At 47.0% G+C, this 13,216-nt stretch overlaps 1 protein-coding gene across 5 annotated transcripts in view; it reads right to left on the bottom strand.

Annotated features, from left to right (window-relative positions):
* Positions 1-13,216, bottom strand: part of SASH1 (SAM and SH3 domain containing 1) — a 549,635-nt gene that overhangs the window by 110,769 nt on the left and 425,650 nt on the right. The window contains exon 1 of one of the 5 annotated variants that reach the window (XM_032183557.1): positions 11,318-11,392. The exons of the other annotated variants lie outside the window; for them this stretch is intronic. Within the exon in view, the coding sequence (XP_032039448.1) occupies positions 11,318-11,329 (12 nt within the window). The 5' untranslated portion in view covers positions 11,330-11,392. Of the gene's footprint in view, positions 1-11,317; positions 11,393-13,216 lie in introns of those variants that run through there. 5 annotated transcript variants of the gene reach the window in all.

The following is a 13,216-nucleotide window of genomic DNA, read 5'->3' as shown; positions in this document are numbered from 1 at the left end:
TGACTCTGTACTGAAGCACTTTGGTGAAGCTTCAGGTTTGACTCCAGCAGGGGCATGGCACTGTCAAGGCTTATTTTTAACCACTGCAGGTAACACACAGATGAACTAAATATAAAACTGCTCATGCAACACTTCACGGTGCTGGGCTAAGGTTTTTATTGTCTTAACTAAGCGTCATGAAGTCTCTTCGGAGAGCATTTTATTTAGGAGCAGTAATGCACAGTTATCAGGGGGCTTCAGTTCATTTAATTAAGCTGAATACAATTATACTCTAGTGGGTCTTAAAAATGCAAGAATCTATTTAAATATTATTTAGATGCGTATCTTTTAACTACCGCAGACTGCACAGGGCTTCCTGTTTATATCAATTAGGGATATCAACCTAGCAGTAAAGACTCTCTCTCTTGTCAGTGTATAATCCTTTCTGCTCTGGGATCTGGTATTTTATTTGTTCATTCCCCTTTAGCTGTGTACAGTGAAGATGGGCTTTTCGCATTCCTGTGCACCCATATTGCTTCATCGTCGCCAAAGCGCTTCCTAATTAGGCTAAATAGACCTCTTATCCAAATAAAAGAGGTATTTCTGCTTACCTACAAAGCAAATCCTACTGAGTCTGGGTTCGAATAACTGTGTGGCTGCCACATCTCCCAGGTGTCTCAAGCATGTGCTTTTCTGAAGGGGCAACATGCAATTCACTGCTTAAAGGAGCCCCCCAGCAGTGTGCTACATGCTTGCTTCAACCAAGTGCTTAAGCCCATGGTGCTGCCTATCCAGTAATGCCTCCCACTGATAACATGTATTGCTTTTATTGGAGACTGAATGCAATTATTCAAGTGTTGCATATCATATTTTATCGTTCAGTTCAGGGTGCATCTCTGTGAACAGCCGCGCGTGGTAAAGGAGATGCTAAAAATCAGACGCTGGCAGAACCCCAATGTCAATAAGGCGCGTGGAAAGTCACGTGTCTCTACATAACCCAGTAGTTTGTTCTGATTGACCCAAGGCCCCGAGCCACAAGTGGAAAGACAGCAACTGTAGATAAAGACACTTGGACTTGGCGGGTAAACTAAGTTCTTACTTGAACAACTTCTCTATGCAACACAACCCCAACATCAAAAGAACATCCCCCCTACAAACCATTTGTCAGGAAAGGTGTCATGCAGAAGAAAAACATCTCACCTAATTGTAAAAGCGACTGTAAAGTGAGAAAGCCTCAGTTGGATGAGTCCCCTCACAGGTTCTGCTTCTGAGATGAAAGAGCCTGCAGTCTCAAGGAACACCAAGCCGTGAACCCAGCAAGCGTGGCAGAACAAGCTGTGTACCTCGGCCTGTCTGAAGCACCGCAAGAACCGCAGGGAGCTCTCCAAGCAAAAGGAAGGCGTTACACTACTTGCCACAGCGCGCACCATTATCAGCTCCGAAACAAAGGATGCATAGTACATCAGCTGCCTCATGCATAAAGGATTGGGGCTTGAAGGGAAGCAGATTTTGCTGTAAGACTCTCTCGAGGCAAAAGGAGAATCACATGTGGAGATCTCTTTGCAACCTTTAGAGGTACAACCCTACCCATAAGGGCTGGCTGGGAATGAGTTACACATGTACAGGAAAGCTGGGCATTCGGCTGTGTCCAGCCAAACAGTAAACCACTCTCTCACCTTCAGCCTGTTTCAGCTAGCCAGCCCTCTGCTACAAATCATCCCCCTGAAGCATCTGCTGGAAATACCTGCCTGGTGTTATCCCACATGACTCAGTGGTCATTAGCAGCTACCCACCTATACCCTACACACGTCTTTAAGCAAAAACAAAACAAGGTGCAACCAAATGGACACAAAGGCTTACTTTGCCCTCTGATATCCCTACCCAACACCTGAAACAAGCCCTGTCACTTCTGAGCTGGCCCCAAAACTCCGTTACCAGCCCCCCACGTGCTCCCTGCCGGCCTGCGTGGTCCCGTCAGCACCGGGCCTCCCCGGGCCGGCTGCGTGCTGACCTTCCTCCCCCGAGTCCTGGCGCACCCTCTGCTCCTTTCCTCTCACAGATGCTGCAACTCTTCCTTCCGCACGATCTTCCCAAACCCCTCTTCCCAGCAGTTGCAAGTGACGCTTCTTGGCTGGGACCTACTTTTCACTTTTCTAGCCAGAGAAATAGAGTTTCAGTACTGCACCTCTATCGTTTGCCATCCGCCATCTTCTCTTTACGTTGGAGGTATTTGCCTAAGTGAGGTGGGAGTCATCTGGAGAACAAAACAACAAAAAAAAAAACCACCCACATTGTTGCCTTTTTTTTTTTTTTTTTTTTTTTTGAACTGCTCAAAACATGAGCCCCAGAGAGCAACAGCTCTGCCCAAGACAGGCAGGATGGCCAGAGATCTAACGCACTCCCCCTCACCTTTTCCATGCAGTTTACAACATAAATAGCTATCCGCAAGCACTGTGAAGTAGCTGTAATTAGGTTTGGCAGATGGGGGAAAAAAGAATTTGTAGAACCTTTTGTATTATAAGTACATTTGAGATGAGGATTAAAAACCACAATTAACTTGGCAAGGACTACTTGAAGAAAGTAGCATTCTGTCAGAGAGGAAAATCAGCAGTCAGGACTTCCAACTCTTCCTTTTGTTTCAACTTTGGTAATTAGGAACCCGACCTCTAAAGCGAACAAACCTGGTGAGACTCGTCATGGTTGAGTCTGCAACAAGGATATGCAGAAGCATCCCTCCCCATTCTCATTTCTGCATGAACTCACACACACCATATGTGGTATGAAGCAATTCTTCATCACCACGCCAATATTTTGATTAAGTCCTTGACCTTATGTTCCTAGTTAACTTCCTGAGTTTAGATAGATACCATACAAAGCTTAGGTTTTACAAACTTTACCCATCTGCACGTATATGCTCACTTCCAGACATAAAACCTAAACAATACACTGCTGGATATGCGCTGAGCAAGAAATAACACATTGACATAACATGACATACCCCAATTTCTCCTCAATATGTTACACAACAGACCATAGCATCACAGCGGAGTGGGATGACACAGGATTAGACTCCATTTCATGCCTCACTGCAGAGCACTCAGGTAGCAGTAATTAAAGAGGAAAGCAGACCTTTTAAAGAATGACAACCATTTTGTACTACCTACAGCTGAGCAATCTCCACTGATGAAGCAAGAAATAAAGAGACCTTACTGCAAACCTCTCCAAAGAATGAATAGGGCACAACGTCACAAACAACAAAAAACCCCGCGTCTTTCAACCTTTATTTGCATGCTGCACAGCAAGCAATGTAGAACATTACAAGCTGAAACACAGAGAAATTTGGGTAATTAAGAAGAGATACCAGGAACTGTTATTTTTCTCTACAACAAAAACAAGACCTTAGAGAAACTTTGGAGAAGTACGGTATGTAAAAACACAGAAAAACGTCCAAAGAATTTGCCACGTTGTGGAGATTCCCAAAGCGCCAGCAGGGAAACTTCCTTTACTCAGCCATTTTTCTGCAGTGGAATGAAAACAGACATAAGGAAACACATTCAGAGGGGCAAGAGAAAGCCACCTGCTATTGCAGCTTAACTGGTGTTGCAGCCTCATAGGCACGTGGTGCTGTCAACACTTCTCAAGGGGTGACAATGGACAGCTTAGTGGTGGCATGCACTTGGTGGTGACCAAGGTCCTCTTAGATGGCAAGGCCTGACACTCAGCATAATTAAGAAACACAACCCAAAGCACCTTTCTAGAAAAGAAATCTGACCAACTGCAGATATTGGCACTAAGTGTTGAAACTAGCCCATCCGTATGCCAGAGAGACAGCAAAAGGAAAATACCTGTGCTCCAAGCAGCATCTCCCTTATTGCCGAGGTGATGCTGCTCCCTCCTTTAATAACACAGAACCCACCTGGCAGCAGCAACATGTCCCAGGTACTGTTTACACCCTAGACAAACAGGCTGTAGCCTCCAGCCCATGTACGTTGATACAGATTTCTCCAACCTCCTGTGGAAATCCTTTGTCCCTAATTTCTCTATAAAACACAACATATTCCCACAAAACATTCTAAAGCAGAGGTTTTGAAGTGCAAACACGCAGTCATCTTGAAGTTGGAAACCCGAAGACAGAAGTCCCGACTGACATGCAACGTGCAGTCTGCCCCCACCCTTTTCCTGTTAGACAATGGTTATTTACAGACTCTGAGGTGGGAAAGATGACAGATAATGGAGTGGAAGTCAGAGCCTGCGAGTTGTGATGCATATTACATCTGGATACAGTTACACACGTGTATAAAACTATTGTTATTTTCAACCTCACGAAGCATACTTTTTGGCTTAAATGCAAAATATTTGTTGTCGGCTTTCAGAGCTACAGGGTTAAGCTAGCCAACCACTGAAAGCACCAAAACCACAAGTACTATCAACTGTTCAGTGTAGCTGAAGACTAGGCTTAAGTGTATGTAATGATAATGATAACGATATGAAATCAATCTAATAAGGAGAGTAAAAATGATAGTGATGAGCTTCAATCTAGCAGTAGAAAATAAGTGTATCCAGTTTGCTTTCCATCCCTAGGATAGTAGTAACAATTTCTGGTGTAAAGAACCCCTTTGGCTCAGTCTGGACACACAGGAAGCTCCACCTGTGAGACTGCAAGCACAAAATCCTAAGAGAATGGATGTGTTCAGAACTGTAACAGATATGGACACATGGAGACAACTAATACAGGTAAATCACGATTCCAAAGATCTCCCCAACTCTAAGTCCATAAATGCCACAGATTCTGTATCACTGTTAAAAAAGTATACCATGACTGGTAAGATACAATGGCAAGCAGAATTCCTCAAAAGCCTAAACCACATTTTCCTGAGGTAGGACACAATCAGCCCTAATATGCGTTTCCACCAAAGCTCCAGCTGTGGATGTACACTCTGCAAACTTGCAGTGCGGTTCCACTGAGCTCTCATGACAAGTGCTCTCAAATCCATTTTTCCTCCACCGTGTTAGGCCAAGCATGCAGGGGAAAAGAGAGCCAGCTCTGCACTGAGGAGTCAGCTTGATGCTGGAAGAACGATGGGGCTCAACTTGCTTGAACTTGCGATGAAGTGAAGTTGTTTCTCTCCTTTCTTGTTCAAAACCCACGAGCCATGCTCAGTTTCAGTGTAAATAAACTTTTGTGCCTTAGGCTTGCAAAGTTTTTATGTAAACAGTGCAGAAATTAGACCCTTTATCTGTGGTGCCTTTTTGTCTTTTGTTTCATACCCACTGTACCACCCAAAGCACCTCCAGTTGCAAACAAGGTTAGGAACACCCAGCACCAAGGGACTGCTCAGGTGCTCTCGATTCAGTACTGCAAGAAGCACGCTGATGTTTTCATTGTCATCTGTTGACTCCTGTCATGACCACTGCAAAGCTTTCAAAGTACAGCTTTTATTGCTACATTAAATAGTTACCTAATCTCCTTTACACACACTCCACCACACTGAGGATACACTGAAGGTAGAGAGTACTGCGATATAGAATTTTAGCATGCTGTTACCAGACTAAAACACACGATATATCATCGTAAATACAATGACAATAACAAAAAAGAAAAGGACATATTTATGCTCCTGATAATTGTATTACCATACTTCTATGAGTGCATCTACCGATGCACATGAGGAGGGCTTGTTTTTCATCTTAATTTTTTTCATCTGGAGGCCTGATCACGTAAACTGTTCTCAATAGCATATCCCTATGTTCATACAGGGCCATGGGGAAGTAAAATCAGCAAAATCCAATGAGCCTGTAGCCCAGCTGACCTGAAACAGCACTCCAACCAGATTGCACTTGGTGTGACACGGATGTCAGGAACCTGTTCTCCCATTTATTGAATTATGCTTAGTAAAGAAGCCTGAAAACGTGATTTAGAAATCATCGTTGTATTATATTCTTAAGCTTGTCCACCTAATTTTCCGGTTAAGCCCTGCTTAAAACTGTTTTTCAGACAGGTTACACAATCCCTGCTCTCAATTTCACACCCTTCGTAGGAAACACGCCTCTGAAAGTAGCACGTAGCTCGGAAAGCCTTACCCTGCTGCCCTAGGAACCTACACCACCGCGCGTGTCATTACGCATATCTCGGTTCAAGTAGCAAGAGTCCACTATAACCTCGCATTTCAAAGCCTGGAAGCAGACGAGAAAGCTCTGCTGCTGCTGTCGTAAGCACTAAAGATCCTCCACTTGACTCCAGAAGACCGAAGCATGCCCACACCTGGCCCGCATCCCAGCTGCTGGATGGCGGCGGGTGCGGCTCTTCTTGCTTCAAGTTTACCCATTCGTCATGTTGTAAACTTGTGCTGAGGACTCCCGGGTCTGAATGTGTTTCAGGAAACTGTGCTGTGATTTTTTTCCTGCCAGTCAGACAGTTAAGTCTTTTGAAGACAGTAATAACTAAAAGCCCTCCATGTCTGTCTCTCTATCTCATCACACACATCTTCTCTAACGGAGAACACACTTTTATAGAAGAAAGTTAATTTTTATAGATTTGCACCAGTTCCTTCTCTTTGTCCATTTCCTCACGAAATGCTTGGAATCCAAATTCTTGCAAAGCGACCTGACATTTGCACCATCACAGGCTCTGCCATCTCCTCCTCCCACAGCCAACAATGGACACTGACAAAGCTGCAGGTTCATTAGTCAAGGTCCAGGCCATGCAATCACAAAGCAGAAAATTATCAGCAGCACTTCATGTTAAAAGAGGTATTGTTACCAATCGTTTTGCTGGGTCATTAGAAAGCAATTCTCATTCATCCTGTGTTACTGAACCTACCAAAGCCTGAGCACAAAGCATGCTCACCAACCCTTAATACCCTAATGATGGGCAAAGTGGAAATGAAGAAAGCCTGTGCTGCTGCATGAAGGAAAAACTATAGAGGAGACCCAGCTAAAAGCAGAGACTACATATGATTGGGGGATTTCCACATACGATTTCTATTTTCCCCATCAATTTTTACATTTTCCTGTTGTTTAGACTATGCCAGTTTTTCATATCCACAAAAGGAAGCATCATTAATGTCAACCTGGTATGCCATTGCTCTTAGCATTGACACAACAAGCTTGGTTCATTGACTTTCAACATGTAAAAATTCAGAGGGGAAAACAAAAAGTATTTCAAAACACTAATAATGGAGCCCGTATTCACAGCAAACCAACAACACATAGAAACAACAAAATAGAAAATTTGTCTCAAGGTTCCAGTTTACCTTTAATTTAAAGTTACTTTCTATTAAACAGCAGCTCTCAGCAGAAAAAGAGATGTAAAAACCCTCCCTACCTCTTTCTCTGTAATTCAAAGGCCAGGGAAACCCTGAGTTTGCCTTCAAGAAAGAACGTAGAGGGCACCAGACCCACAAACTCTTATCAGTCCTGTTTAGGGTCTTGTGGAGACTGCACTGCCTGCTGGAGACATCTGTGTTATGTGACCTGGCATGTGAGAAAAACCCTGGACCAAAGGTTATCTCTGTGAGCTGTCTTTTTTCATAACGGGATTAGCGGGGCTAGGTGTAACGTTTTGTGGAGACAAGAGGGAAAGGAAATGCAACAGGTTATGTCTGAAGAATAAAGCTAAACACCTAAACTGAAAGTCAATCTCCATTTGGATCCCTTTATCTGAAGGGATACCACTCTGTGGTTTTGTAAACCAGAAGATATGAAAGGTACCAGTCTACAGAGCAGGGGTTAAGCCTACTGGGCTTTATCCTTACTCTTGCAACTGGGACGCACTTTAAAAACACCCCCCAAAGTATCAGAAATCCTTTGAATTAGAATGTCTCCAAGTGCTTCCCAAGCCAGTGAAGCAGCACCACAGCCATTCTGCAGACCCCATAAAAGTTGGGTATACCCCTCCTCCAAATGCACACCCTACCGGAGCCAGGACCTGGCTGCCTGCCCACACCAAGTGCCTATGGCTGAGGCCAAAGCAGCCTCTGGGTGCCAAGCAGACATCAAAGAAGGGGAGGCACTTGAATGAGGTGCTGGGAGGGTGACGGAGGGACAAGATTTCTGCTGCAGGTCATGGCAAACTACTGGCAGCTTCAGGAAGAGCAGTCCTGGGAGGAACCCGCAGCTGGCACGAGCTGCCGCTATGCCTCTGGCTGCTGCTATCAGCCAGGATCTGCTTCCCCCATCTCCACGTAGCCTGGCTTCCTACCAATACTTCTCCCTGAAGTATGCTAGCCAGTACACAATTACACATTATCACTGGGGTATTATCAGCTGGCGTCTTTCTTTCAGTTTGTTTCTTTATTACTTTGATAAGAAATCCAAATAGCCACTGAAACACAGAGAGCAGGGTAGATCATATATATGTAAATATTACAGCTCCCCGGACAAGCAAAGGGGAGCCTTATTGTCCTCAAAGCAGATACTGTGTTCTCTTCAGCTAACAACAGTCGGTAGGGAAGCACTGGTTGTCTCTTGGCATGGTAACTGCAAAATATTATGGAAAGATAAAATTATCTTCTTCAGATCTTATAATGGATTCAATAGTTGGAAATCTGAAACCAGCTACTGCTTTGGAATGAAATTCCAGGAAGACTTCTAACTCATCGTGTCTCTTGCAAGTTCCTCTGTATCTTCTTCAGGTTGTCACACGAAGACAAAAGCTCCTCACATGAAAAAGTCTTCTTCAGCGAAGTCCCTGTTCCATCAAAACTGACCAGAGTTTTGCCAGTGATTTCATTAATGTCAGAATTACACCCAGATACCTGCTCCAGCTATGGAGCGAAAAACAACGCATTGGCATAAAAGACACCACAGGGTCTTCTACATACAAAGGTCAACAGGCCAAGTTTTGAAAGGCCACCTTTAAAAGAACACAATTCTTGATTTTCACTTCATACGGCAACTTGTTTTCAGATCCACATACAAACCTCCAGTCCCCGCTAGTGGAGAGTTTGCTGTTACCTCATAAATACCCGATTCCATGCACTACATACCTCGAAAAAAATATCCTTTTCATGGTGCTGAATTTCAGGGATGCAGAGAATTCCTACGCTATTGCTCACAATCCACGTACTGGAAGCTCAAAACCTTACTATCCTTCAACCAGCCACTGCTGCTCTGAGACGCTGCAAATTGCAATTAACCAGTACATTCCGTCGCCAGCTTGCTACAAACTAAGCAAGAGCTTTTAAGTCTAATTGTGTTATCTAGTAAGCTCCATTAACAGTACAAATAGCTTTGAGGCACTTATACCACAGCTGCAAGTATGGAATATTTCATTAGAATAAGCGCAAAAGGGAAAAGTTGCATTTACTTCGGCGAAATCCCAGTACAGCTGCAAATACACTCGATATTTGTCAAGTATAGCGAGAGTTATTAAGCGACTTCAAAGTCCTTAAAATATGCTGCTTACCAGCAGCACTTGACAAGTATTTGCTTCCCCTCCGGACCTGGAATCTGCCATCACAGGCTCCTGCTAATAAGGTCCTATCTGAAGCTACCTAAATGAAATGCACACAAACAACAAAATATATGCATCGGCCTGAGCGAGGGGGGCTCAGCTTGCACTTCAAGTAACTGCTGTGCACAGCATCGCCTCCCAAACCTGTGCCCTGAGGAGGTCCCACCGCGCTCTGCTCATTTACCTGGGCACGTCCAGTGGGCTTCCAGCAAGGGCAGTGGGATGAAGGGGACACCCTTCCTCCTCCCCATCACAGCAGTTCCTCAGCAGGAGGGAGGCAGACCCAGGCATTTCATCACCTTTATGAGGAACACCTCTTGCATCACAAGGACAGCGAAGCTGTCACCAGGCCAACCTGCTGCCATAGCGCCACAACAATTTCTGGGTTTATGGAGCTGTTCCCAGGGAGCCCCTCCAGTGGCTACAGCTGTGCTCCCTAAATATTTCAATTTATGAATTACTGTAAACCCCCAGAATTTAAGACCCATCTTCTAACTTCACTGACAGCTCATGAGTGGCTCTGCAGGTAACTGTTGTGGACATACAGACCATGGCCAACAGCCTACAGACACCCACTTGGACACCACTCATCTACTTCACTGCTTGCCTTTCTCAGCAAAGGTTTGAAAGGAGCAAACTTCTACATACCAAAAAGTTGAGCAGTGAAAGAGGCACTGGGCTACCTTTTCCTTGCTTTCAGGAGGACAGCCCTAAGCAAGTTTACACTCAGTTCACACAAAGATGCATTTTACAGCAGCAAAGCCTAGAAACTCTTTAAAAACCTGAAATCTGAAGAACACTGATAACTCGCAGTGAGAAGAGCTTCTGTCTTCCCTCAGATAAGTTATTATTATTTGAGACCCAGAACAAGGGTGGCTTTTCATATCTGTGATTGTGGCGTAATACGAAACAGCGCAGTGAGAAAAGATAGCAGTGCTGGGAGCACCCGCAGCAGCTTCACAGTCACAGGACGATAACTCCCTGCAAAGCAGGCTAACTCTAAGACAAATGACTTTCGCTTAGTTCTACTGGGAGAAAAACAACAAATAAATAGCTCTGTCTTCCCAAGAAGGAAAAATAGGTTGTACAGCCAGAAGAAACCTTTTAGCTGTGTGAGAATCAGACCTTTTTTCTGCACCAAACCCCAGCACGCTACGCTGTTGGTTTGGCCTCTTCCAACACCCCTTGCCAAGCGTCCAACAACCCTTTGCTTTTCCTAAACGCAGCGCTGAAACCTGCCAGAAGGAGAGAGAAAGGGGCTGCTCACAAAATGCCGGCTGTCCGCTCCTGCAGCCTGGCAGCGCTGCCCCAAACCCTTCCCAGGGAAGCCGTGCGTGCAGCCGGGTGCTGCCGGACCCAACGCGAGGGGCTGCGAGGAACAGGAGCGAGGCAGGCTTCGCTTGATTAAAATAAGTTATATATATAATTTGAGAATATGAACAGCAAAGTCTACAGGGAAAATAAAAAAAAATGCAAGAACCGCAGCATCAAAGGCTAACAAAGTTCTCTGCAGAGTTCAGCGCCGCTTCAGCTCAGACCCCGCAGCCCCTTCCCGTAAAGGTTTTCTCCCCATGCCTGTTGCTTGCATCTCCGGAGCACGAAGTCAAGGCGCGCACCCAGCCCCTCCGCTCGCTGTTCAAGCACCCCGTGCAAGTTGCCGCACACGCACACGGGGATATTTAGGGATATTCGGGGTTTTTTGCCTCCCCCCCCCAGGCAGCAGCTGCCCGCGGTCGCCCCCATCCCTCCCCAGCACCCCCCGTCCCCTCGCTGCCGGGGGTGTGGGGGGCGCCGCCGCCGCACAATGCCCCCATTGCCACCATCCCCCGCGGGTTTTGGGGAGGGGGCGGCACGGGGCAGCCCCCCGGCAGGTGCGGCACTCACCAGGATGCCCATCACGTCTGCCCACAGCTGCGCGAACGCCTCCGGGGTGCCGCTCTCCGCCGGGACGCCCTCCCGGTCCCGTTCCCGGTCCCCCTCCATGCCCGGCCCCGCCGCCAGCCTCCAGCCTCCGCTCAGCGCCGTCTCCCCGCCGGCCCCGTGCTGGTGCCGGTGCCGCCCCGCCCCGCCATGCCGCCGCCCCGACAACTTTCCGCTCGGCGCCGGGACCGCCGGCCGTGCCCCCCCCCCCTACCCCGGCCCGGCCCCTCCCCGTCCTCCGCCGCGCATGGCCGCTGAGGGGCGGCCGGGGCCGGGCATGGCGGCCGTGGGGCCGGGCCTCACCTGCTTGTGGGGAGTGGGGGCGCCGGGGCAGGCGGCCCCCGGGTTGTGGGGCTGGAAGGGGCTCGTTTTCCCCCGGGGAGGAGGGATCTGGCGCTGGTCTCCTCGTGGAATGGTTGTGGGAGCACTGCCTCTGCACGTGCCTCGTGCTTCACAGCACTCTGCCCCCCCGTATTGTAATACAATTAAATAATCCCTCATTACAGCAGCACTAGGATGCTTCTGCCTCAGAACCACCAGCCCCGTGCGGGCACACAACCACTCATTGAGTAACAACTCCGTGAGTGTGCAGCAGGCCACAGTGTGCCTATGGTGGTACGCCTTGCTCAGCTCCCACATTCTTGCCTCAAAACAACTCAAAAAGCTCCCCCTTCGAGCCGATATTCCCTGGAAGCACCTGTCTGTGCAGGGGGATGAAAAAGCGATGAATTTAACAGAAACACAGCTGTCACGCTAGCCAAGCACTTTAAATGCTCACGTCTAGAGCAGTTTGTGGCACCTCCTGTGTCCTGCCAGCTCTCTGTGCTCCCTGCGCAGGGCACTCCCTCCACAGCAGCACAACAGATGACACCATTTGCTACTGGGACTGAAATAGCTTCTGGAGAAGGCACGAAGCAGCAGTGGGGCGCCTACGTGCTCTTCACCGTCTCTCCACCATCCCAGTCATGCTCCTTTTCTGCCCTCAAAGCTACAATCGCCTGCCTTGCACTGTGTTACAGCTGCTATTGCTGGAGCAGTGAGTGGTGCTTACAGGACAGAGAAGAGGAGGTGCTGGAAAGAGAAACACCAAAAGAGTTATACCAAGAGAAAGTAATAAAGAAACCATTGATGCTTTAGAATTGTGCACATTAGGATGTAGGACATACATTGTGTAATTTGTCATATTAGTGACTAGTAATGAGAAATAATGAAAGGCCTGAAACAGATGCAAAATCTCTGCTAATTGACCTTTTCATTGTATGTGCCTATAAGCCTATGAAGCACGAGGATAAGGAGTGCAAAGTCCCTCTGTGCTCTGAGATGGCTTGCATAACCCAAAACTGGTTTAATTAGTCAGGGTAATTTACTTAGCGACCCTCTGAAATCCATGTTGAACCACTTGCTGTAGTAGCGCTAAACTACATGCAAAATATCTGAGCAAGGCACACTGTTCCCCTCAACATTTAAATAACCTGGGCTCCTCTTGTGCATACTGTTCTGTGTTATACCATCTTGTATTTTGGAGGCATATTTAAAAATAAAAATAAAAAAAGCAAGCTGCAGCACAAGAAACCTCCTTGCTGTGACTCACGCAGCAGTAGATTAAGATCAAATAGGTGCAGCGGGCAGCGCTCCCACTGCCTGGCTCCTCCCTGCCGATGGAGGTCATTGCTCCGTGCAAAGATGACTCAACAACTTGCAGAAGCCAGTCCCGAAAACATCTGCACTCCCCAGCCTGGCAGCACAGGTAACAGGAACTGGGTTACGAACCACGGTGGTCTGAGATCTGCTTCCTGAGCCATTAGGTCACCCCCCTCTGTGGCGGCAGCGACTTTCATCAGAGGAGCATGACACATGGCTGTG

This window comes from Aythya fuligula, chromosome 3 (assembly GCF_009819795.1).
Source record: "Aythya fuligula isolate bAytFul2 chromosome 3, bAytFul2.pri, whole genome shotgun sequence".
Classification (NCBI taxonomy): domain Eukaryota; kingdom Metazoa; phylum Chordata; class Aves; order Anseriformes; family Anatidae; genus Aythya; species Aythya fuligula.
Note: the sequence above shows the minus strand (reverse complement) of the source record. Positions and strands in the feature narration are given on the sequence as shown.